This window comes from Pteropus alecto, unplaced genomic scaffold, assembly GCF_000325575.1.
Source record: "Pteropus alecto unplaced genomic scaffold, ASM32557v1 scaffold24, whole genome shotgun sequence".
NCBI lineage: Eukaryota > Metazoa > Chordata > Mammalia > Chiroptera > Pteropodidae > Pteropus > Pteropus alecto.
Genome location: NW_006439192.1, coordinates 28,665,744 through 28,692,579, shown reverse-complemented (window position 1 = coordinate 28,692,579; position 26,836 = coordinate 28,665,744). Strand labels below are relative to the sequence as shown.

The 26,836-nt window shown below is 39.8% G+C and overlaps 2 protein-coding genes and 1 pseudogene across 3 annotated transcripts in view; all 3 read right to left on the bottom strand.

Annotated features, from left to right (window-relative positions):
• Positions 1 to 1,972, bottom strand: part of MLNR (motilin receptor) — a 4,804-nt gene extending 2,832 nt beyond the window's left edge. Inside the window, exons 1-2 of the mRNA XM_006916488.1 lie at positions 1,042 to 1,972; positions 7 to 387 (exon numbers count right to left, since the gene is read on the bottom strand). Of these exons, the coding sequence (XP_006916550.1) occupies positions 7 to 387; positions 1,042 to 1,972 (1,312 nt within the window). The remainder of the gene's footprint in view (positions 1 to 6; positions 388 to 1,041) is intronic.
• A 9,512-nt stretch (positions 1,973 to 11,484) lies between these two features.
• FNDC3A (fibronectin type III domain containing 3A) overlaps positions 11,485 to 26,836 on the bottom strand; it is a 181,523-nt gene continuing 166,171 nt past the window's right edge. For both annotated transcript variants that reach the window (XM_006916448.2, XM_015592884.2), the window contains 7 exons: positions 25,769 to 25,882; positions 24,889 to 25,038; positions 24,506 to 24,789; positions 24,191 to 24,403; positions 21,871 to 22,037; positions 20,828 to 20,955; positions 11,485 to 13,986 (listed from right to left, as the gene is read on the bottom strand). In XM_006916448.2, the coding sequence (XP_006916510.1) occupies positions 13,672 to 13,986; positions 20,828 to 20,955; positions 21,871 to 22,037; positions 24,191 to 24,403; positions 24,506 to 24,789; positions 24,889 to 25,038; positions 25,769 to 25,882 (1,371 nt within the window). In that variant the 3' untranslated portion in view covers positions 11,485 to 13,671. The remainder of the gene's footprint in view (positions 13,987 to 20,827; positions 20,956 to 21,870; positions 22,038 to 24,190; positions 24,404 to 24,505; positions 24,790 to 24,888; positions 25,039 to 25,768; positions 25,883 to 26,836) is intronic.
• On the bottom strand, positions 17,181 to 17,302 carry LOC112483360 (annotated as a pseudogene).

The window sequence follows — 26,836 nt, the reverse complement described above, 5'->3', positions numbered from 1 at the left end:
ACAGACCTGTTTTCTCTGAAGTTTCAGAACTGTGGTAGGAAGCGACTTGCTTGGTTGTGCTGGCGGCAGGTGTCAGTACATTAGCACTGGTCTCCGTGTAATCAGCCATGTCTCCTCCCGTGTCTCCCTTGGTGTCTCTGCTTCTGCAGAAACCTCTCTGTGTGGACTGTCTCGCCCGCAGGAGTTTCCAGGCAGCGGCTCTATACTTCTTTGAAATGAGGTTGTAGAGGATTGGGTTGATGGATGCACTTAGATAGAAAAGTTGCAACGCAACAATGTTAAAGTACTGAGAGAAATACATCATCTGGGAGTCTTCTGTATTTATGTAAATGATCCTGCCAACGTGGAAAGGCAACCAGCAAACTATAAATGCCAGAACCACCACCACTGTAAAACAAGACACCAGACCAGAATTAGCTAAAGCACCGGAAAACAAATCCACCAGAAGCAGTAACAGCAAAACAAATTAGATAAAACTTTGACTTAGCCAAATCCTCACCCCAGAAAACTACCATGCTTCAGACAGCATCGATATTTGCTTTAAAGCGGCATATTTGGCTCATATATGTGTTTTCAGGGCTGGACATAAAGCAGAAGGAACAAGCTGTTCTGGCAGGCTTTCTTCCACACAGCCACTTCAGAGGCATGTTCTCTACTTTCCCTTGAAAAGAATTCTGCAACGGGTCTGCATAGCCTTTTTTTTTTTTTTTTGTATGGGCATGGTTCACTTTAACCTTCAGAATAACTTAACATTAAGTATAGAAATTTTAGCTTAATGTGATCTACCCTGTCTTCTCTAGAATCCTCTGAGAGTCCACAATCGCAGCATCTAACGGAGACAGGCAGTTGGCTTAAAAGCCTCCAATTACCCGTCCTGGATCAGCCCGGCTCACGGATCCCAGTAGCTCTGGAATATCACTGCTGTTTAGGGGACCCGGGTATCCCACCCTCAGGGGCGCCCTTGGGGACGTCGCTAGAGGAGGCTCCAAGGCCTGGGAGCTAGAGGGTTGGCGTATTTGGAACAGAGGTAGAGCCACTTACGCAGGACGCGGACCGTCTGCCGGTGGCCCTTCTCGCGCCCCGAGGTGGCCGGGCCTCGCAGCGGTCCCCGGCTCCTCCACAGCTCCCTCCCGATGAGCCCGTAGAGGACGCTGAGGCACAGGAAGGGCACGAAGAAGTAGGCGGTGGTGACCCACAGCATGACGCGCAGCACACCCAGCTGCGTAGGACTCGGCCGGCACTCGCGGCTGAACAGCGCTGCGGCCGCTGCCGCCTCGCGCCGGGACGGCGGGGACAGGGGTGGCGCCCGCGAGGACCCGAGGAGCGACGGCGGCAGCGGCCGCGAAGCGCCGGCCGGTGGAGTGAGCTGCGCGGAGCGGTTAAGGTCCGGGAGCGCGTCGACACCGGGGTCTTCCTCGACAACGGGGTCCTGCACGACACCCACCAGAAAGAAGAAGGGCCCGGCAGAGAGCAGCGCCACCGCCCAGAGCGCGGCGATGAGCGCGCGAACGCGGCGCCGGGTGACCAGGACGCGCGCGCGGAGCGGGCGGCAGATGGCGAGGTAGCGCTCGACGCTGAGCGCCGTCATGTGCAGCAGCGTGGCGTAGGTGCAGCCCTCGCCCACGAAGAGCGAGAGGCGGCAGAGCAGCGGCCCGAACACCCAGGGCCGCGAGCGCCAGAGGCGGTACAGGTCGAAGGGCAGCCCGAGCAGGATGAGCAGGTCGGACACGGCCATGCTGCCCAGGTACAGGTTGGTGGTGGTCCGCATGTCCCGGTAGCGCCCAATCAGCAGCACCGTCACCACGTTGCCGCTCACGCCGACGGCGAACAGCCCCAGGCACACGGCGGTCACCGGCACCAGCGCCCCCAGGGGGAAGGGCGAGCAGCGGCGCTCGTCGCACGGCAGAAGCGCGGTCCAGGGCGGCTCCCGTGCGCCTTCCGCGCCGTCGCTGCTGTTCCAGGGGCTGCCCATGGGCGCGCCACGTTCGGGGTTCCCTGGCGCCGCTGCGCCCCGGGGAGGGGGTCGGGAGCCTAGCGCATGGCTGGGCGGATGAAGCGCTTGCTTTGGCAGCCCGTGGGTCGCGCGCGCACCCAGCCCCTACCCACACTGCCGAGCTGAGGCGACGCTGCCCGAGCCCCGCCGCGCGGGAACGCAGTTCTGCAGGGTCCGCTTCGAGGCGCTCCCCACCAGGAGCGCGCAGTCTCCGCCCCCGGACACCGCCCGACCCACTCCTGCACCCTCGCTTAGGGCTGTCGTTTTCCAGGGCGCTTCCATCTCCAACTGGAATAAGGCGGGCGGCCGCCTCGCACCAGCCCCGCCCCGTCTCGGGAAGCGATTTCTGAACCCCAGTGAGATAGGTTACTGCATCCTGCGGAGGGCCGGCGCTTTTGTCGGTCGGGTACAGAGGGGACCTTCTAAGAACCCTCAGCTAGTGGTGGCTGCGTCCTGACGGTTCGGGAAACCTGCCGCAATACTAGAGTAGAAGCGGAGTCTAGAGCAGACTCTGGAGTACCTCCCGGGTTCTGGTCGTGGCTGTACAGCTGAGTAATCTCGAGTCAGTCCCCAGCCTCACCCAGCCCGGTTCGCCTCTCCTGTAAATTCGCGAGTGGCAGTGGAGGGAGATGACCAAATAATTTCAACTGTCTCTTGTAACTCTGAAATCTATGGGCATGACCATGTATACTCATCTTAAAGAACAAGGCTTAAGTACTTAGTGCACGTTTGAGTACTTCAACATGTGCTATATTGTTCCCATGTACAAAACATTTTATACACTTAAAGAGCAGAGCATTTGCCAACACCAGAAAGAACAAATTCTGGGGGCAAGACTAAAACTGATTTTTGAGTCAATTCGTTGTGGTCTTAATGACAAGAGCACTCAGGATGTGTTGTTTGGCCCTGTGCTTTCCATTTAATCCTCATGTCCTTAAGAACTCATTTTCCCTGTGAGCAAAATGGAGCTCCCCTGAGTTCACACAGCCAGCAAGAGGCAGGACTGGCATTTGAACTCTAGTCAGCCAGGTTCCAGAGTCTGCAGGCCCTATGATGTCCGGCCACACTGCCCCACTGTGCCCCCTCAGCGTTCTGGCTCTGCAGTTCTCACTCAAAGCACCACAGAATGCTCTAGAACTTTTCTGGAAGTTCTTTATCTCTTTGTGTACATGAACACCTCTAGCAGTTTCCTCACCCAGCCTACTGTGGTTTCAGTCTTCAACTTCTTTCCCCAAAGTTCCCTTCTCCTTTCTGGAACTGAAACCTGCCTTTGCCCTGGGGACATGCTTCCCTGAAGTCCTCTCACTACTGGAGCTTGCAGGAGGGGTACCTGTCCCAGCTATCCTAAAAGCTATCCTCGAATCTAACTTCTGAAGACTCTGCCCTCTCCAGCTCCTTCCCCGTCACTCACCCTCATCCCCTGATGAGGCACTCTCAGGCACTCCCCCGGGTAAAATTCACACCTGCATGCAGGAGTCTTGCAATGCCTCAGTCTCTCTTTTCTGTCAGTGACCTTGTCCTCCACCCCATCTCAGGCAGCGTCTCCTGTGGACATCCCTTACACCTTATATGACCGGGACCTGGGAGTCCTCCTCCATCTCTTTCAGGTCTCCCAGTTTCTGACCTCCAGTGCTCATCTTTCTAGCTAATTTTCTCTAATACCTCAACTCTTACAATCCTTCAACCACACTGGGACCTTCAGTCGCTTGCTCTTCCTCCCTTTTCCTTATCCCTCACTTTACCCAATTTAAACTCCACGAGTGATCCCGATCACTTCCAGGCAAACACCCTCGGCTCTCGTGCCTTCTCTGTTGTCATCATACTTGTCTCCTGGACCAGCACACAATCACAACCCTGGCTAAACAGAATTCTTTTAGCTCCCAAATAACTTGTTTCATTTGAAATTCACAACCCCTAGAATGGCACTTACTTTTCCCTGGCCACTCTCATACTTATCCTATTGTATCCACTTTGCCACCCTCCAGGCCACTCTTTTGTACAATCTCTGTCTTCAACCCCCAGTACCTCTTCCCTCATCCTCACTCTCAGTGACCCTGCACTCTGATTCTCAGAAAGAGAAGCAATCAGAAGAGAAACTCCACATGTTCTCACCACCACATCCACTCACCACCCCTTATTCCCCATCCCCACACACATGAATGGCTGCGTGGTGCCTGTACCCAAAGCCAGCTCTGCCCCTTCAGTACTTCATTTGGCTCCTCAAGGCTATCACCCTTGCAATTTTCTCTGTCCCTTGCATCATCAAATTTTCTCCTTCTGGTTCGTTTCCATATTTTCAGCAAAACTCCTCAAAAGGGTTTTTGTAATCACTGTCTCCACTTTTTCTTCCTCTCTCCTCCCCTAAGCAGAGAAAATGTAATTTCTTCATCTATAGTTGATCTAATCTTATCTTGAGCTCTTGCTGAGTAGTAAGAGAAAATTCATTATCTAGCCCAAGTAAAGTATAGTCCAGTTGGATGAATTAAACAATCTCCCTAAGTCAGTGGTCCCCAACCTTTTAGCACCAGGGTCGGATACTCCTGTGAGAATCTAATGCCTGACGATCTGAGGCGGAGCTGAGGCGGTGATGCTAGCGCTGGGGAGCAGCTGCAAATACAGATGAAGCTTTGCTCACCCACCCACTGCTCACCTCCTGCTGTGAGGCCTGGTTCCTAACAAGCCACGGACCGGTACTGATCTGTGGCTCGGGGTTTGGGGCCCCCTACCCTGGGTGGTATGCAGTTCTCTTGGGTAACATGCATAGCCTCTCCCACTGCCTCCTCTCACTTCCCCGCTTTTACCTTAGGGGGCTAAGGTATATAAGACGGGGATGTCCAGTGACTCAAAAGTCCTTATGAAACCAGAAGGGAGGGGGCATCCAGCTTTGTGCTGGTTCCTGGGGTGCCCGGGCTGGCATTTGCTAGACTCTAGTTCAGTGTCACCTTCCTGCCTGGCCGTCAGGTGCTCTGTTAACCCCAGAGGCAGAGGTATTTAGATAGTGAATTTGTGGTCCCTTTCTTTGACACAGTGATGCTCCTGGGGACTCCCTGACACCTTCCCCTCCACCCTGGCTCTCATAGGCTGTCGCCCCGAGTCTCTTTCTTTTTTTCCATTCCGCTCCATGGCTCGGTGGTCACCCCAGCCTCTCACTCCTTTCCTCACCCACCATGGCCGCTCTGAGAAGGGCTAAGTGGGTCTCAAATTGGTGCCTGTGTCACGCAGGCTCACCATGCCAGCTACACCCTCTCCGACTGTTCTGTGCTGCTCACCCTCCATTCAGACCTCACTTCTCTGTTGCATTCTCTCCTTACAGCTTATTACCAACTGACCTACTACTGTTTAGTTTTCTTAGCTATGTGTTTTCTGTCCCGCTTCATCTCCCAACATCGTGTGCTCTGAAAGGCAGGGCTTTAATCTGTTGTGTTCTGTGCTCTTTTTCTATTGTACCTGGTACAAAATGAGAATATTTTGTTAACTCAGGGAACAAATAAACTTCTGTTCTTTACAATTCCCAGCAGTTGAGAACGGTGCTCTGTTCCAGTGGGTGCTCAGTAAGTGTTCACTGGTAATCTAGTTCGAGATGGAATACAGATATGGAGAGATGGATGCACAACAGGCTTTTTCTACATCATTGGTATGTTGTGGCTCAAGTATGACTTGGCCCATAAGGCAGATTATTATAATGATGCGGCATTCCATATTTTAGAAAGGAATGAGACCAGATATCTGGAGAATGACTAAATCTGCTTTCTGCTTTGTAGTTCTAAGGTCCTCCACCAGCTTGCTGACTTCATACTTCATCTGATAAGAGGAAGAGGACATTCTCAGTAGGCCAGGTATGTGGACACCTGCCTTCTCTACCCTGTGAGTATTGCTCCACCTTGTGTGGAGTGAGTCTAGATCTGGCCCAGCTATGGCTGTGTCCCTGGAAGTTAGAGGTTGGTGTCACCAATAAGCTGGCGGCCCCAGCTGGATGCCTCACAAGTTGGCTTTGGGAAGGCTGGGATGTCTTGAATAAAAATAAAGCGAATGATTGCTCTGTGCAAGGCACCGTTACAAGCACTTGCATATATTAACTTGTTTAAGCTTCAGCAGCAGTGTTAGGATGTGAGTCCTTTCAGCACATCCATTTTACAGAGGAGAACACTGAAGTACAGAGAAGCTACCTCAGGTCATACCTCTAGCAAGTGGAAGTGCTGTCTGCTTCTCCAGTCTGTGCGACTGGAGTCTTTTATCTTTATTCCGAAAAGTAGATTTTGTGGAGAAATGGAAGGATATGGAAGGAGCATTAGGATATATCCATAACGTGCAATGTACCTGTTGAAACTTGTACAAACTCCGCAGGTTTTACACTCTGTGAGGCAGAGGTTGAAAAGTGAACGTGCACAGCAATTGAGATACATTTCATAGCCTTTGAGCCAACCTTTTACAGTTGTGAAATTTCACACAGAGTTCCAGATTTTCAGCTAGTCTTTCAAAATGAGAAGATCTGGCCTCTCTGGGCCCACGTTCCCCAAGGTGGTGGCAATCCCAGCTGAGAAGCAGGTGCCACCTTTAAATAGACACCCACTCTGCTTGCCCCCCACAGCCATCATTCCTCACACAGTGGTTGCGTGGCCTTCACAGCCAGTCTCTTCCTCATTTGCAAGATTCACTGGCTCCTCTAGAGCCCAGGTGCCAGGAAATGCTTCTAATATAATAATATGCAGGATGGCGGAGCTGGCCCCAGAAGGGGAAGTCCTGGCAGAGAAGACCAAGAGCCAGCTCTATCCGAACCTCACCTCCACGACCTGACTGCTGCCCTGGCCTGGGGCCTCAGGCCTCCCCAGGTTTCTCTTGCACAGCAGGGAGGGACATGGCGGAGCGAATCCAGGCAAGCTTTTGTGAGCTGTACAGATTCCAGTTACTCTGCAACTGTTTTTTTTTTAGCAATTTTTTCTAGGTCCCAGTTTCTCCTGATAGGGAGAGAGGAGGTCTACTATGGCAACAATTATGAAGGAGATACTGGAGGGGGAGTGAGTCCCTGTGAGCGGTGGCTGGGAAGAGGGTATAGGACTTGAAAAAACCCTGTCGGGGATTCTGGTACCCACTTATGGCCCCAGTTGACAATCTCTGCTCAGAGATGACTATCCTGGCTCCCACAATACAGCAGCCCTGCCCTGGGTCCAGCTTGGGCTCTCCTAGTCGTGTTCTCTCTGCTGTGATGTGATGTGGTTGGTGACATCTTGTGCACCCAGCAGCCACAGGAACACAGCTGTCTTGATGCTGCCATGTGTAGATTTAGAGCACTGAGCCGCTCTCAAAGTCAAGGAGACTGAGACGTAAGCCACGAGTCTCTTAGCTCTATAATTGCAAAAATCTCAACATTGCCATGAAGATGAAAATAAAGAAAACATATAAACATTGTTTATGATGCAACTGCTTGAATTGCAAGAAGTCCTGGAAAAGCCTACAAGCACTACCTCTGGGTAATCTGCTTCTGCCGCCCCTCCTTCCAATTTTTTAAAAAACACCTTCTACCCTTCAGACCTCAACAGGGCACAGTCTGAATGCCATATCTGCAGGTGGAGCACCTGGTGAGCACAGAGGAGAGGTGATGTTATGCTGCCTGAAACAACAGCCTCCAAAGGCCAGTGGCTAACAGCTTACGTTTATTTCTTGTTCCCCAAGAATAGTTTTCAAGTCTGGAGAATGGTCCAGAGCAGTTATCTCCATTTGCTGGCTCACTGTTCTGAGCTATTCTAGGCAGCTTTGATCATATAGCATCTCTGTAAGTAGTGGAAGAGTGAAAATGGAGGCCACCTCTTAAATGCGAACACCAAAAGTGACTATGCTGGTTTTAGGCCATTGTCCGTGGCTCCAAACCCACCCTTCTGGGATTCTGCAAACTACTCCTTTGCCCACTGGTTCCCTGTTAGGCTTGTTAATAGGAATGCTGGGAGGCAGGGGGAGGGGAGGAAGCACTTGCTCCAACTTGTTTGCTCATCTTCCTTCAGTGTTGTCCCTCAAAGCCCTTTACTGTCCCTTTTGCTCCCTGGAGCAGCTTTTGCTCCAGTCTCCAGCTCCTTTGGACACAAACAGAAGCCCTGTAAGCACCAGGCAGGGGACTTTGTATTTTGGAATTCGAACAATGTCTTCTAGTAACTATTGCTTCATAACACAATTTCAGACCACTTAGTGGCTTAAAATAACCACTTAATTGTGCTAATTCTGCAGATCGGGAATTCAGGGATGGCTTGTCTCTGTTCCATGATGTCTCGGACCTCAGCTGCGAAAACCCCAATGGCTGGGAGTAGCTTGACATATGGGGGCTGGCATCATGTGAAGGCTCATTCACTCACCTGTCTGGTGCCTGGACCCAGGAGACTTAAAGACTAGGACACCTGACCAGAGTACCTGCACTATTCTTCACTTTGCTTTTTAACTTAATGATCAATCCTGGCATTCTTTCCAGATCAGTAAATGGAAGGCTACCGTGTTCTTTTTCTTACAGCCACATAGTATTCCATTGCTTTAGATACACAATTTATTAACCAGTTTCCCACTGTTGCTCGTTTAGGTAATTTCCAGCCTTTTGCTGTTACAAACAGGTTTGCAGTGAATAGCGTTGTCCATTATGACACAAGTAGGTGAATAGACCTGTAGGATATGTGTCAGTGGACGTGCCTGATCAAAAGAGTACATGAAGGCGTAATTTCCCGTCGTAAGAGTTAATCCCCTCTCATTGTTTTCCAGTTTTAATTTTTTCCAAATGAATGGTAGTACCATACTTTTATTTACAGTGGATTTACAGTATCTTTTAAAATGTTTTTTTTTTTGATAATTCTTAGCTATTTTTATAAACTATGTGTGCTCTTTCTGGAAATGTGTGTACTCCCCATTTCTTTGTCATTTTACCCTCTATACCCAAGTTTACAATGAATGGACTCCAAGTTTTTCATAGCATGACTGGATACTAGACTTCATGCTGGTTTAAATTAATCTGAGTCAAATTTAGAGAATTATAAATTCTATTTGTATCATTACTTGAGCACCTAACACATGAATTTTCCTCAAATGTTTTCTAGATTATTTTTCAGAATATAGGCTGTGAGAAAAAGGTCTTATACTACTATACGTAAACATTCTTACTGCAAAGCAGCTGTCATTGGTAAACTGTGAAACTGTAAAATGCAATTTCTTCTCTAAGGCTACTAGATCATCTAAGAAATATTAAAGAATCAGAGCTGATAACTTAGGTCTGGGCAGGCCGGATCATTTAATGGCGTTCAAGTACATACCTAAAACATTCAGTTGTAAACTAGGCACAACCCACCCACTGAAAGGAGTGGGAACATGCAAGGTCCAGAAAGTTTGGAAAGGAAGTGAGAAATTGGCCCATGTCCTTAGCAAAATGGATTTGATGACTAGGTCAATTTATTTCGACTTGATAATGTTCCCGATTCTGTAGTCCTGTATATGTCTTTAGGATCGGTCTTATAGTCCATTAAAAAAGAAATTAAGGTGAAATTCATATTACAATTAGCCATTCTAAAGTGAACAATTTAGTGGCTAAATATTTAGTACATTCACAATGTTGTGCAACCACCTCTATTGAGTTCCCAAGCATTTCCAAAATAAAATCCATACTCATTCAGTTATTTTCCATTTCCTCCTCCCTCCAGCCCCTGGCAACCACTAATCTCTTCTGTATTTATGAATTTACCTATTCTAGGTATTTCAATAAATAGAATCATATAATATGTGACCTTTTGTGTCTGATTTCTTCCATTTAGCATGTTGTTTTCGAGGTTCATGCACATTGTAGCTATATTCCCTTTTTGAACAGTTAGCCTTTCTCATTTGTGGTAAGGGGCAGTAAAGGTATTTTCATCCTCGGATGAATATTTAAGACAATGGGTTATTCCTAGAGATGGGTGTGGGCTCAAAATGGGAGTCAAATATCAAAGAATGAAATTCTAAAGGAAAGATATTAGAGCTTCTCATTTAGTCTGATATACCACATTCTCCTTTTCTGATCTCAATTCTTAGAGGGCTGTGGGGAAGTGTTTAGCACAATGTCTGACATACACAATATCATAAATTCATTATTTTAACGCATAAAAGTCAATTATTATTGTAATTTCTTTCTTAGAATCCAGGACTAGGAGAGTGGTCGTTTGGGGGTTATGTGACCTTTGGCAGAGTACTTGACTTGTTTCAGTTGATACTTAACACAGCAATTAAGAGGATTATGTAACTAAGGTAAAGCACTGAATATAATGCCCAGCATGTATTGAGTGACTAATAGATGCTGTTAGGATATGAATGGGCCACGTAGCTTCAAAATCTATCGTTTTGAAACTTCCCTTGACAAATTTCCCTTAGTAAATATCTTGTTTATTATATAAGATGAAAAACAATCCTTTATAGCACCTAAACATTTGAAGGTACCACCCTAAATAATGAGAATTTGAGGATAACTGTTAGAATCTTAGTTCTTCCGTCAATTTTTTTTTTGAGTGTTTCTCTCCTCAACTATATCAGGGAGAAAATAATGAATACATAAAAAGATACTCTTGAGGGCACATACATTATCTTAAAAAGTGCATGCGGAAATAGAATATTTAAAAAGCTCTTTTAAAACACAGGGCATCATCATTGCCTATGTTGATGGTAAGTGGTTGGGTTACAGGATAACTAGGTTTAAGGGAACCATTCTTTTGCAGTCTTTTTGCTAGATTGAGCCACCATAAATATGGGAGCCTCCTGCAGAGAATCTGTTCATGATAGTGAGGTGTTTGTGTTGGAAACCAAACCCTGGAATGCTCAAACATGATGTGGATATTTCCCGTTTCCAATCTATGGGGGAAAAAATGAGGTGATGTGCAACACTGTAAATCAGTATCATGTTCTTCTCAAGGCTGGACTCATAATTAGCGGCTTCTGTTGATTGATGCTCCTACATCCAAAGTATCTCTTCGTCAGCTTAACATTAAAAATTTTTATTATGGTACCTGCAGTTGTGGCAATTAGACAGCCACCAGGATTTTAAAGAGCGATGTATCCCTGGATGAGGTCTGTGGAATGGAAACTTTAACAGGGGATGAATAAGAGGGAATGCTGAACTTTATAGTGGAGGGCAGATGTGGGGAAGATAGCAGAGCCAGTAACGGGAAGGTTCCAGGCCCCTGGAGGTGGGAGAAAGAAAGTACTAGGAAATAGGTGAAGAATACAGTAAAGGTGAGGAGAGGTTGGAGATTTACCTCAGACCTGTCCTTATTCTTTATAGATATAAAGGAAGCAAGATATCTAATAAATTGCACCAAAATCAAGTCACTAGGATAAAACTAATTTCATTCTTTAATCTACTGGTCTTTATGTTCTTGAACATGAGTCCTGTCATGTTGAAGATTTGAATACTGTTGGGAAATTGTAAGCCCACTGCAAGAGGAGAGATCATTTTCTAAAAGAGGCAGCTAATGAATGCATGTGAATACAATAAACATATCTCAAAAAAGAATGATACAACTTTTATTTTCCATGGATTTTAAAGATACTTTTGCTACATAGTTTATGCATCTTTTATGAGATTATATTTTTTCATTTGTATGAAGTTCAACCTTATACAATTTTAAGTTGATATGTTTGGTAGTGTATCTATAATCTTTAAAAAGTTTAGAGTTTTTGGAATGTACAGTATATGAGGTAAAATCAAGATTACATTAAAAATTGTTTTCTCCTCTGCACTAATTTTGCAGAGGTTCAAATGGCAAGTACACTGTTAAATGACATTTACTATCAAAAATAGGAGTTCATTTGAGTTACTATGAAAAACATAAGCCACTGTAACTGCCACAGTGGCACATTTTACCATTTTAGACATTCAACTATATAGAAATCTCTGGGCTACTACACTCAAACTCATTTGTACTGCCAAATGTGGCACTTTTAAGAAGTTTCTAGAAAACAATTGCAATCACTTGTTTTTGGGGAAAGTTTTCAGCCTATACATGAGATTAAATTTAAATAAAATGTAAACATACAGTATATGATAGTGACAGATCATTCTTACCACCTGTAAAGGCCAAGTTTATCCATTTCTTTTTTGAACAAAGGTTAATGTTTTTTTCTACAGCACAGATCATTTGACATAAAACAACACATGCCCATTCTAATATGAGGAATTCTTCAGAGATCTTCAAAGCACAAAACATGTCCTTTATCAAAGACTGACAGAAGTGCTTAGTAATCACTAAAATGCTAACTGTAGCAACTAAAAATTAGTGATTCGCTATCCTAAAATTCAAATAATAAATTAAAAAGACTAGTTACAAGTGTTTTACAGATAACAGATGTGATAAAACAAGAATTTTAGATAGTTTCATTACAAACTGTATTATTACTGGCAGTCATTGACATCTATGCAAGATGTACAATGTGATACTTGACAAAATACAATCTGATCATCCAATAACTCACAAATGCAAGCTCACAAAACATTAATGAATTATGCAATTGCAAAGTGCTCTAATGCAACGTTAACCACATGCAATCAACAATTCAGAAGTATCCAAACGGACATTACATTAAACATTAGTTTTTCAAGAAAGAAAGCAGCTTGAAGTTTACTGGTGCAAATTAATTTTGTCTTTGAATTTGGCTTCCCAAACAAAAAAGGTTAGGTTTGATTATGAATTCTGATGGTGATGGCAGTAGTTAAGGAAGAAGCAGCAAAATTTATGGGAGTTCTTCAAAATTAGCCTATACCAGATAAATGGAGTGAGTGTGTGTACATGTGTATATATATATTTCTACACTTGGTATTTATAGTTTATATATATGCCACATATGTATGTGCATGTCCTTATACACATACATGTACTTCAGAAGTTCACAAAACCAAATTAAACAGGTTTGAAATTCAGAGTTATGATTACGTTTAAAGAGTAACTATCTAAAAGTCCTCAATTCTTTTCCATATCCTCAAGACATTAAGAGGTGCCTTCTGAGTAAACATTAAAATATTTAGGCCAAAGTAAACTGTGCTTTAAGTGGCTTATCTGTGAATTCATGAATATATATATAGTTGTAATGAAGAACTCCACATTTATCAAACAAGAAGGTTCCTTTTTTTCATGCATATTCTTTCATCCAGTTTTTGTTTGCTAAGAAGCACCTCCAGTTATTCATCATAATCCCACTTACCAAATAATTAAGACAAATGAGGAGGTAGAAATATAGCACTAGATTGCTTTCACAGCATCAGACTTTAACATTTTCATATAGCATGTTAGTGTAAATTTTAATCATTCTGAATCATTCACTAGATCTTTAGATCAGGTTGCCACTGTTACACTCATGCTGACTGGTCAAAATATCAATTATATATTGTTACCCCTTAGGAAGTTTGACAAGAAGGCATGTCAAAAAAAAAAAAAAAGGAATAAAGAAAAAATAAGAAAAAAAAGAGAAAGAAAAAGCCCCAAACAAAAACCCCCAAATTGCTATTTCTGTGGCTTGCATTCTAATAAGGTGCCAGCCTCTATCTAACAATATAAGCACTGAAAATGGCAAAAACGATGTACTATAGTCTCAGTGCCAGTGCTAAATGCCAGTTTTTGTAAAAGCAATACAGAAATAATTTTAGTACATGACAAAATAAAATGTAATACAGTATTAAAAATAAAGTTATATTTTCACTTGATTACAAAGTACTGAATGATAGAGGCAATCAAAATGGAAAAGAAAGCAAACAACACAAGGATGACGGCTGCACACTGCTCATCGCTAAGTGCCCGCCGGGTCCTTGTGCTTTCCACAGTGTCTCTGTTGGTGCTGGCTGGTGGTTCAGTCCTCTGAGAGATGAAGAGCACTGTTGTGCTGTAGGGACCTACTAGGTCCTGATGCCCCACAGGGTCTTGGCACTGGCGAATGGCACACACACGGAAACGATATTCACAGTTCAGCTGAAGGCTTGAATACCGGAATGAAGAGTCGGGACCTTTGTAAATCTGTTAATATTAGAAAAAGAATTATGTGTGGAGGCTGGGCAGATAATCTATTTTAAAATTGGCTAGTTTTAGAATTATTTTTTGACCCATAACTAGTGCCACTGCTTTTATCTTTTAAATTATATTAAAAAAATACTCATTAAAGAACTTATCTGTCTGTTGTATAAGGACAGGAGAAATTTGAAAAGTGAGGATGTGAGATCTACCTTCACAGAACTTACAGACTAGTGAAGAAGTGAAGATGTACCCCCATAGGAGCTACAGAACAAGCAAAGTCAGCCCACAGGCTTTTCCCTGGTTTCCTCAAATGTAAGAAGTCAACTTTTGTGAAATCATTCCATGAGAAGAGGAAGAGTGTATAATCTTGCTGCCCGTTATGCCTCTGAATAACTAGTTCCTGCACAATTTCAAACATATCTATTGAATGAAACAATGAGTAAGAAGAGTTTTCTATAGGTACCTATGGCAAATCATTTATATACTTTAAAAGAGGAGAGATCACTTAGAATAAAAGAATTGGATCTTAAAACTCAACTCCTCTGCCTATCCTTTAGAAGAGAAATAACAAGAATGGAATTCCAAGGATTTTCAGGAGAGTGTGGTAGTGATTAAGAGACTATATACTGGAGCAGGTCACCCCTGAGTCCAAGCTCTGCTCTACTACTTTACACTCCATGTGAGCTTAGACCAATTACCTTAGTATAACAAACATAATAGTAGTTATTCTTGCATGGTAATTATGAGAATAAATTAAACTAATATTTGTTAAAGCACTTAGCACAGTGCCCAGCATGTACTGAGTGCTCAGTATAGGAAGCTATCATTTCCATTAATAAGTCCCATCCCTGATTCTGTACACAGGAAAACCCAGGCTCACATTGACTTCCCAGTTGAGTTCTCTCAGCTAGTTGGTGGGCTGTATGTCACATTAATCAAAACCTGGGCTAGCATTCCTCCACGCAACTTTACCTGCCTAATTGTATCTGTGTTGCAAATCTAAATTTTTATATCCTGGTTTGCTCCCAATAGAGCAAAGTTAAAATCTTTGTCACAGTTTTGTCTCCAGAATCCAGCATATAATAGGTACTTAATAAAAGGCAACTGAATTAGTGAATCATTGACTATTTTTACTTTCAAAATGTGTATAAGTGGGTACTGAGAAGATATATAAAGCAATTTTTATTGAAGGAAGTAAGCCTAAAATGAATCTTAAAGAAAATGGTAAATATGCATTAGTTCTAAGGATGCAGATGAGAGTTTCAGGAAGTGGGAATATAGAAATGGTTCATCTCTAGGTGATGGTAAAAGGACTAACTTAGGTAAATCAGGTTATATTAGAATGTACTAAGAAACAGCACATGTAATGAGGCCAACTTAATAAAAGTAAAAAATATGTATTTGTCTTATGGATATAATGGATGATATTTATATTTGTCTTTAAAAATTTCTTCACCTTAATTTGTATCCAAATAAACATGATACTACCTTAATTTGTATCCAAATAAACATGATAATACAGTTAGGAGAAAAAAACAAATAGCATAAGGGTCATAGCTGAGATTTGACAGGGAGGAAGAAATATGTTAATACACTAGTTGGAAATTTAGGTTTAATTCCACGAGGGCCACTTTAGGTATGTGATATTAAAAAGTGTTTAAGGCACCCTGATCATAAGGCTGAGTGAGGGATTGAGGGAGTTGGGCAGGAGAGGGCCGCTTGTTGTATCAAAGCACAAGGTTATGAGGTCTTGGTAGTGGTTTTATTGACCATTTTCAGAAATGACTATTATCTGAACAAGAGTTAACAACTGCTGCGCCCCGCCTGCCCTCTCCCCCCTCCCGCCCCCCCGCCGCCCACTGGCCAGTCTTCCAAGAGTTTAAAGCTTGGGGACCAAAATGATGTTAGTGTTCATGACACTGATGAAGTAAAGAGAAAGTTGGAGAGGAGAGATTGAGAGAGAAGATGATGAGATGAAGTTTTCAATGTTGTGTTTTAGATGTTGGGAGAATATCTAAACAGGGAGAAATCTTATAAGAAACTATAAATACAGGACTGAAGAAAGCTGATGAACTTGCTTAAGCTAATTTAAAAAGGTTTCTGTATCTAAGTGAAGCTATTTGAAATAAGCCTCAAGCTTGAGATGAGCTGAATTAGGTCTTAAAATGAGAAATAAGAATTAAAATGAATAACACCATTTCCACCTCTCCACCCTTTTCATATTGACAAGGTAAAATTGTTGTGACTTTAATAAATAGAAAAGGGCAAGTAAAAACTCGAATAAATTAATAATTTTTGGCCTACAGTTATTGCATATATAGTATTACATATAATTAAAACAAAAATAAAGCAGCCCATTTATAAGCAGATGGTAGCAAATATCAATGCAGATTTATAGTTAAGAGAATGGCAGGTAAGAGATTACTGTTTTTACTTTGCATTTTAATTAAAAAATAAATTTAAGCTTGTGAATTTTGTGCATTCCTAGCTGGCCAAGAAGTTTGAAATAGTATGCCAACTGCACCAGCGTTTTACAGGAAAACCTTTAACTTACCAAAGTACTTATACTAAAATTCAAAATAGTCCTTGTTATCTTTTAAGAACAGTGTACACGTTTACCATCAAAGATAATCTCTGTCATTGCAGAGGAACAAATTCTGTTTAACTATTTTTACTTTGTGTACATTACATATCTACAACTTGACTTTACATTGAATAATATGCACAGTATATATTATTTATAGCAGTTAGATAAGACAATGAATTCAGCCATACGTTACTTCTACACTGAGTGCACATTTAAATCTCTCCTTAAGATTTATTATGCATTTAGATTATATTTAAAAGTAATTATTTGTTATGACATATAATAAGGCATATGCTATCATATAAATAGGCACATACGGCCACCTAATGTGATCTTTCTATAATTTATGAATATACTATTGCAAATAATTATTTTGTAGTAATCAATATATGAAGAGTAAAAACCTTCAGACAACTGACTGTAGAGAAATAACCACATAGCTCTTGTCTCTACCATTATTCCCCTCTATTATTGCTGAGGGAGTTATAAGTGAACTTGGAGCTTTTATTTTTGTTTATTTTTTATGTTTTAGGCGAGGCAACCCTTGGTTGACCTCACAGTTTGCAAGGACCTTGTCAGCTTACAATCCCTTTTTTTAAAATTTTTTTTATGCCTACAGCACCTGGTCTTCCTAGGTGGTCTCCCATCCAAGTAAGTACTAACCAGGCCTGACCCTGCTTAGCTTCCGAGATCAGACGGGATCGGCTTGTTCAGGGTAGCATGGCTGTAGACCAAACCTGGAGCTTTTAGAGCAGTTCTTAAATGTATCATATGTAAGTAATGTATCCATCACTTGGAACTTCAAAACAAAATAGAAATGTGGGTCCCACTCAAAGACATTAGGGTTCATTAGGTCTGCAGGCCACTCTGAGGAGCACTGTTTTTGAGAAACTAAGTTCGTAAAGGAAGAAGCTGTACAGAATCCATTAGGCCACTGTCCCACCACCAATTCTCGACACTGCCAACAGTATTCTGACTTTGGATGGGTTGTCAAACTCTCGCTTACCCAGCCCATGTACTAGGAGAAGCTGGCCTGACTCTTAACTCCAGAGGTGGGCTCTAGCTAGCTTAAGTCCTAGCATTGTCATGGTTCTTTATAACCCAAAGAGCTTTTTGCTTCCTGCATGTGATGAGGAAGAGTAAGTTCCCCATGGATGAAGGCAGCCACTAAAGACTGGGAAAGAAACTGTGTGCCTGATGACCCCATTGAGCTTCCGGATCACCTAGTCTTGCAGCGTGACTACCTTCAGGCTCCTCCTTAAGAGGATTTACACTTAATTGCTTATAAACCAGTTTGAGTTGGTTTTCTTGTCATTTGCAACATAATGAGCTCTGACACAAGAACTGCCTTAGGTCCAGACTCCCAGATGGGGCTGATCTACTTTGAAGTGGCTCTACTGTCCTCCAATATTTTCATTTCACCTTGTTATATCACTTGCAATGCCATTTTGGTTAAAAAGTACTTGCTTTTAAAAACATACATATTTCTGAGACGACTAAAAGAGCCAGTAGACACCTGACTTTTGGCATGAATTTTCGCAAGCAAGTAGTCTTTCTCTTAATGCTAATAAAGTCAGCCACACTGTATATGGGAGTTATGTGTGTAAGACAGGAAGGCAAGAGTCAGAGGGAGAGTATAATTTTAGAAACTGGGGCAACTCTAGGAGAGGTGCTACATGGCAGTGCACAGACCAGCAAGAAGCCAAGCAAGAGCTGGTCAAAGCCAATGAATGATCAAAGAGGATAAAAAAAGGGAAGAATGCAAAGAAATAAATTTGCTTCTAAATTTGGCTCAGGGTCAAAAGTAGTTGTTGCTGCCAGGCTAATTTGTTTCCAAATCCCCAAACCCAACAATATTATAGGTTAAACACATTTTTATAGGCTAGCCTAGAAACTCAACCACCAACATATAAATAATAATCTCCCTTCTTAAAAACAGCAACAGTTCCTACTGCTACAGAATAAAGACCCAACAAGACCTGGCCTCCTCCACTACACACTCCATTCCTGAGCCTTAAGAGAATGCTTCCTACTAGACTTACCAGCCCCTGCAAAAGACTCATTTAAATTACATGCCTTTTGGAAAACATTCCAAAGTCCAGCTGCAATAAATTATTCCTTTTTATAAAGTAGGTTTTATCTTTATTATGATCTTTTATTTGTTTGGCTATGTAAAATGTCATGATTATAACATTTCTGCTTGCTTGCTAAATTTAATTCTAAACTTTCTTGAAATCAGTAACTAAATAATATGGCCTCCCGTATTTCTCCATATGTAGTATTTAATACATTTTTGTCGAATATCAAATACATTTTAAGTAAAATATCAAATTATATGAATGGAATTAAACTCCAAAAACAACCTTCAAACTTTTAGAAAGTAACTTGCTAATAAATCATAAAATTTTATTAACATTTATGAAATTTAAATAATAATAGGATAAAATTCTAAGGAAATCAGTATTTTAAATTTTATAGTGTGCTTACAGTCAACGAAGTTAAGTGAAAGTGATGACAGGGTTTAGCTTTTAAGTTAAATTAGAATTAGCATTGCCGTTTTATGTAGTGATATGTTTTATTAAAATTCACATACTATTTAAATGTGGGGTCCCTACTTCCTTTAAACATGTAATTACATTTTCTGTAATATTAATTTTGCCTCCTCCTTGGAAGGAAACCTGCTTATCTGTAAATTATATTCAAATCTAATTATCTAATTATGTCAATTTGCAGATGGCTTAATAAAGAAAAACAATTACATGCCAAATTTAATATGACTCTTTGGGGCCTTTTGTAATTTCAGTTAAGAAATTATACTTCCATACTTAATAAAACTTGGATAAAAAAAATCTACATTGGAAAATATTCTATTATTAATAGCTATAATGGAAGGCTGAAATAAAGATGATTGATTTTCCAGTGGGAAAAGAAAATAGGTGAGATACTAAAATGAAAACAACCCAGCTTAAGAGCCCTCAAAATCAAGAAGGCTGACAGCAAAAAGGGGAAAATCCGATGAAATGCAGATAGAACTTAGGCTTTTGGACATAAAAAGTTCTTTATCTTTGAAATTTCTTGGTCAGGAAGATACTTCTAGGCTTCCACAATAACTGTCATATTTATAACACTGCATTATAACAATTAATATTATTGTAAAGGCTTCCTTCTCTGCTCCTGTCTTTGCCTCACTCTAGCCAAAATGACCTTGAGTTTGACCATGTGACAACTCTGGTTAAAATCCTCCACTGGCTTCTCATTTTACATGGAGTAAAAGTCACAGTATGGCCTATAACGTCCACCTACATGATCTCCATACCACTCACGAACCTCCTATCATTAACCACCTGAATGAATCTACCTTTCTTCCCCTTATTCACACTGCCCTAGGCATACTGGCCTCCTTGTTGTTCATTAAATTTCACAAGCATGCTCCTACCTCAAGTCTTTTGCACCTATTGTTTTCTCTTCTTGGAATACTCTTCTCCCCAAATATTTACTTCCTTTCGGTCTCTGTTCAAATGTCATCTGATTGCCCTTAATGAAATAGCACTGGCTGTCCCTCCCCCGAGTAGTCCCTATTCCTTTTACTAGTTTTATTTTTTCTCCACTGCAATTAACACTATTTAACATAGGATATATTGATGTGTTTCACTGCTTTTAGTATCTCTTTTTATACTAGAATGTAAGCTCCATGAAAGCAAGAACTTTTTCCTCAGTGTTATATCCTAGGTGCCTGGCATAGATTTCAATAAATACTTGTCAAATGAATGAATAATCTGTTTCAGTGTAGTTCACATACAAAGATTTTGAATCCTGAGATACTGTGTAGTCACTCAGCTTTGGAACATAACAAGCACTGAAAAAATCTTTTTTTTTTTTTTAAATTACAGTTGACTTGCAATATTAAATTAGTTTGAGGTGTACAATATAGTAATTATATAACTTGTGAAGTAATCACCCAGTAAGTCTAGTACCCATCTGACAGCACACATAGTTATTACATTATTGACTATATTCCCTATGCCTTACTTTACATCCCATGACTACTTTCATAACTGCCAATCTGTCCTTCTTAATCTTTTCACCTTTTCACACCTCCCACGCAATTTGGTGGCCATCAATTTGTTCTCTGTATTTGTGAGTTGAACAAATGTTTTTGAATCAGGAAGATAAAGATAGTCAAATCTTGCATTGAAAATATATAAAAATGAGAAAGGTAAAAATACATATCCACAGAAAAATGTATATTGCACATACCTGCTTGAATTCTGAATCTTTTCCCATCATAACTTGAAGACTGTAAATAACTGGATCACCTTTCATCGGCTGTAAACATTCCCATGTAATTTCACAAATGTGATCATTTGTTTTCTCTATTTTGGGGGCTATAGAGAACAACAACAACAACAAAATATAAAATCTGCTGTACTTGATTTTTAACTTGGAACATCACACGGATACTTGTTTTAATTAAAATCAACAAACCTTTAAAACTCAGTTATAAACTTGAAATAAATATCAGTGAACTTTTGAAATTTGCAGAGAAATGGTCAATGATTTACTCTTATTATCTCCAGGCTGTACAGTGTACAGATGCTACAATGGTTAGACTGAAAGATCTGTTAAGGTAAGCAGTATTTTCGCTGAGCTAAAAAGCCAATAGAAGGGTGGGTATATGGCAGTTCAAAAACAACTACTATAGTACTTTTAAGAGTATAACTAGAACATAAAATTTTATATTTAATAAATCTTTTAAGGAGATGAGCTGAGAAATACCCCTAGTTGCTTGAACACATATAACTGTTTCACTTAATAGTGGGGTATAAAGGAATTAAAAAATCAGCAATCCTCATAAGGCTAAGAGACACTAAACTGGATGAGGGAACAGAAAAATGACTTGGTGAGACTCCATCGACATTACTGGAAACACTAGTCAAGAACAGTCCTGTTATCTATGAATCTCTTTAACAAACGATATATTCAAGTACATGATCCAGGACATTGTATTAGAAGTCTTTGTGATTTGTCCTCAGAGTGTGAGGAATTTTACCATTGTACAAAGTACAATCTTGTTGAGGTCATTTTAAAATAAGAACCTCTCTGAAATTAATCAGTACTTGTCTGAGGATCAATGTGCCAGATAAAATAGCTTTTATTGTTGAGTGAAACTACGTAGGTGTCCAGCATTTTAGACATACACTTGATGATAAATTCTAATAACAGTACATAATGGACTTTATGAAAATGCATTTAAAATTAACTTGTTATTAAAGAAAATAACTTGAGGATGTATAACTTACCTTTCAAGGCAGCTGGGACAGATTTTGGAGTAGTGAAAATATATTCTTGGGAGAGAGGACCTTCCCCTGCTTCATTACAAGCTTGAATACAGAATTTATAGGATGTTGACTCATTAAGTCTTTGTACTTTGTATGTATGACATGGACCTCTGTATAAGGATACAAACCTAAAATGGAAATAATTCATTAAAAATAATCCTTGACTACCTTATATTTAAAAACTACTAAAAAAGTATAATTGGGATATAATTTAGGGATAATAAGTTACTCCTAGAATTTAATGCCAGGAATGGTTAATATGTGTTTTTCCATTAGATTAATATGTGTTTTTCCATTACATGATGAATTCATAGAATTGGTAAATTTCCTAATTTGACATGGTTTTCTGAAAATTTATTGCTAAATTTCATATCCAACCATGGTAACTGTTTCTTTTCAGGCTTCTCTGATCCACACCACAATTTTCATTATAAATTATTTCTAACTAGAGTCATAGGCATATAGTTTGTCTCATAAAAAAAAAAGAATTCTCAACTTCCAGGCATAATTTTAGCTGATTTAGTGATGTTTCCTAGAAATTTACATAGCAGTATGAGAGAATATATAATTTCCCATAAATTATCCACTCAAACTGGTGGGAAATTTAACATCATATATGTTACCCCTAAGTTGAATGTTCCCCAATATTTTTAACTGGTTGTTTTCTAAATTTTTGGAAATTGAATACTAAAATGTTCTAATAGTCTGAAAACTGTAGTCAGGTTAAAAAATGAAATATTTAATGACCTGAAGTAACAGTATTTCCAAGAAGCAATAATTGGATAAAGCTTGCCTTTCTAATCTTCAAAAAAATTTTTTTCCCTTTTAATGATAGGGAACAAACCACTGCTGGAAAAAGTTGAACAATAACAAAACCTGTGGTCAGGGAATAGCTGGAGTAGCACTCCGACCGTAAGCATAAATAGTTGTAAAAAATCAATGAGAAGGAAAGTAATAATATTCAATTGATTTACTAAATTTATATAGTAAATTCACAATATCATAAAAAATTTTATTTTCCACAGCCAAAGGCCACTAGCCATATTCATACCCTATAATAACTCCCTAGGTGCTAGCTAAATATTAATTGTGACGTTCTACAGATTCAGGGATGCAGACAATAGTTTTGTGGTTACCAGAAGGCAGCGGGGAAGGAGGAGAGGAAGGTAGGGGAAAAAGGGGTCAAATATATGGTGACAGAAAGATATTTAACTTTGGGTGGTGAACACACAGTGCAATATACAGATGATGTATTATAGAACTGTATACTCAAAACCTATATAATTTTATTGTTACCCCAATAAATTTAATTAAAAAAATAATTGTGAAATTCTGTAATATAGACTATAATATAATCTATATTTAATAGAATTTTTATTCTATTATCTTTCAACCAAAGACTTATTAGATGTTTCCAATAAACCTTCCTGTACTACCCTAAATATAAATGCTGGAAAGGGAATGAAAATAACTTAAATAATTAATTCATTGAACAATAACAACATATATTAAAGATAAATGGCTATACCAAAAACCTGTGGCAAGACAAATCTAGAGATTTGTCTAGAGATTTGTCATAATCTAGAGATTATGATACAGAGTCCATAAAATTCTGCCAAGAACAAAGGTTAACATTCACAGAAGCACAGATTTCAGGAAATGATCAATACTGGGTTGCTCTGTGTAATGCCCCATATTGGCATTTGAATAATGTATATTACAAATATTTTGAGTAACACTGTAATTCAAATGCATGATTTAGTGGGGAAATATATGGCATGAATTTAACAAAAAATGTAAAGGATGGCAGCACAGATAAGAACCTGAGTAGCAAGGGCCCTGGATAATTAGAGTCTGATTGAGAACCAACAGTGAGGAAATGAACTTTATTCATTTAATGTGCAGGCCCTGAGTGTGGAGGAGACTGAGATATAATCCCTGCCCTCAAGGATCTCAGAGGCCTTAAGGCCATCAATCATTTACTGTAAGCACTGAAAAGCTAGCAAAGACTATCTTTCTTTTCCTAGCATTAAGTGGGTAAATGGGTTATAGAAGAGAGCCAAAGAATATCCCACTTAATTTATTCTCTCTTGGCATCCCACGCACAAGTCAAAACCAGGAAATCTTCATTGTGCCTTCTGATGTTTCAAAAACAGCATACTTAAAAATTATTTCTTATGAGAATTCTGTTTTTAAAGATTTTATCTACTTCTACTGTTTATAAAATTTAACATGCTTAAGATCTAAAAAACTACACAAAACAGCAATTAAAAACACCTACCTTCCATTCTTATCCTCCATTTGAAGGTGGTACTGAATAGAATCTGTTGACAATGTCTTTGGGGTTCCTTCTCCCCATTTCAGCTTAAGGTTCTGGTGGCTGAAGGCAACACATTCCAGACGAGGTGGATCAGGAGGGAGAGGCTTAGTTTTTAATTTTATCATGTGGCTGAAAGGACCAGCTCCAAGGCTATTCAAAGCTTGAATTCGTATTCTAAGTGCCAAATTAAAAATGCAAAAAAGTTTAGTTTACCAGTGTTCTATTTAAACTGTCTCTCTGGTCTAGGCAAAAATTAACATAGTTTTTATAGTGTACCTGTATGTTGTATCTGGTTGCAAATTGTTTATAATATAGCTTGTAACTTTTCCTACTGTCATGGGCTGTTTATCTCCAAAGTCTATGCTGTAGGCAAGGATTTCTGAACCATGGTCACAAGGCTTTTCCCAGCTTATTGCAAGGCATGTAGAAGGTGAATAATGGGGATTTTCTATATCATCATCACTTATTTCTTGAAGACAAGTCACAATCGCAGGAACTGATGCTGGCGTCACACAGGCTACTACTTCACTGAAAGGGCCTGCACCCACAATACTCAGAGCCTACAAATTAACAGAGCCCTTAGTTAACAAAGACATGACTATGAAAATGCTCAGAAAACCCTGGATAGAGTAAGTGACAAGGCCCTCATTTGCCTTTACCTGGACTCTGCAATAATAGGTAGTTGCTGGTGAAAGTCCTTTTAATTCGTAACTGAGACCAGGCCCACAGTAACATATCTGCATACTTCCTTCAACTCCTCCCCATTCCAATCGATATTCAGTGACATCAGTTCCATTACTCAAAGGGACCTTTAAATTAAAAAAAGGATAAAAGTCTTAAGTTTTGACAATGAATAAATAGCTTTTGGGCAAAAATGTTCTTTGCCCAAGCATATCAAAAATGAGACTGCCTTTGAATTTCTTTAAAATGTTTAAGCAGAATTAAGACTGTTCAATATTATATTTTTATTCATTAAGGCACCTGAATTTAAGATTGGTCAAAAAAATAAAACTTTGTTTTCGATTAGAAATAGAAAGGGCTGAATAGCTTTAGAAAGAATATTTGAAGGTAAATATACTTCTAAATAATTCTATTAATATAAAATGTTTAATCATACATGGACATTTTCTTTGTTAAATTTCAAAGGAAACTGAAAATGTAATTATCATTACTGATCATTACTGATTATTACTATACACAATAAATATACTGGAGATAATAAATATGAGAAATACTATTATACTAATTCCTATGAATGTTTGTACTGAATGTTAGTTAGGTTCAATATGTCGGTCCTGAGACAAAGCTTTTGATAAAATACAAAACACACCGTGAACAAGAATCTAAATACTTGTAATGCAACTATACTTTACTTAAACACTTCAAAGGGAAAAAAGAACGCACTTTTTACCATGTGAATCTGACTGGACATACTCTTTGTATAACTTAGGAGACAACATGAACAATATCTTTATTCTTATATATAAACTATTCTAACTGCTTAAGAAAATAAATATAAGTCAATAGAATTTACAATACCTCCCAATTTACTTGTGCACAAGTTGCAGATCTGCATGTCACTTGAGGGGGCTTGCATTGATCTGGTGGTCCAGGGGCTGTAGTAATGTCATATTTTTCTGAAAATGGTCCAAACTAGAAAAACAAATATAACTAGTGTCTTCATTTTTCACCTGACTGCATAGCTCTCCATAAAAATTCACAAAGAATTAAGTGTATCATTCCTCTCCTTCAAGACTAATTGGTCATAATTTTAAAAGCATACACAGAAAGTAAAAATGATCATGGAAGTGAATATGTTGGGTATTTTTAAGTTTCATTTACTGTACTTTCTTCTACTGTCCCTTATTCCTTCATGAGCTGGTTTTTGTTAAGAAGGGAAGGGTATTAGGGAATTAGGTAGGTGGAATCAGTTGGAAGAAATTATGTGAGGAGTGAAGAAATGGATACTGATTAAAAGCATGGGAGATGGGAGGCATAAATTGTATCTTAAAATTTAGAATAACTTTAGAAGGGTCTAAAATGTATATTCTCTGGAAATACAGAAAGCAAGTATTTACGTAAGATGATTTAGACAAATTATTACAAACCTGAAAGCATAGATTAAGGGTACTAATATTAAAAATGCTACCCCAGTTTATTGTAGCCTTGTGGGACTCACAAGATGATGATTTATATAAGTACTGCCAAGAAAATATATAAATTTGACATGTAAGAAATTTAAAAATAAATTTACACATATAAATACTGATCTCAGTTGCAGAACATAAAACAGTACCATTGACTAAAATCCAAAATAATAGGCGGGGAAGAGGCTTCATTTAATTTTGTAAAAGTTTAATTATAAAATAATTCGAAGCAACGTTACTCAACTGAAGAAATTACTGCTTTGACTTTACAGAACCTGCTTTAATGCAGAGAGATGAGATCTGAGTGGAAAGGGCTTCACCTCTGAAGTCTGAGGTTTATCTGTATCACTTCCTCTTTTGTATGACTGTATAAACAGCTTCTTCAGTTGTAAAATGGAGATATCACCTATACTGTTCAATTATTTACATAATACTAAAAAAAAAATCCACACCAAACCAG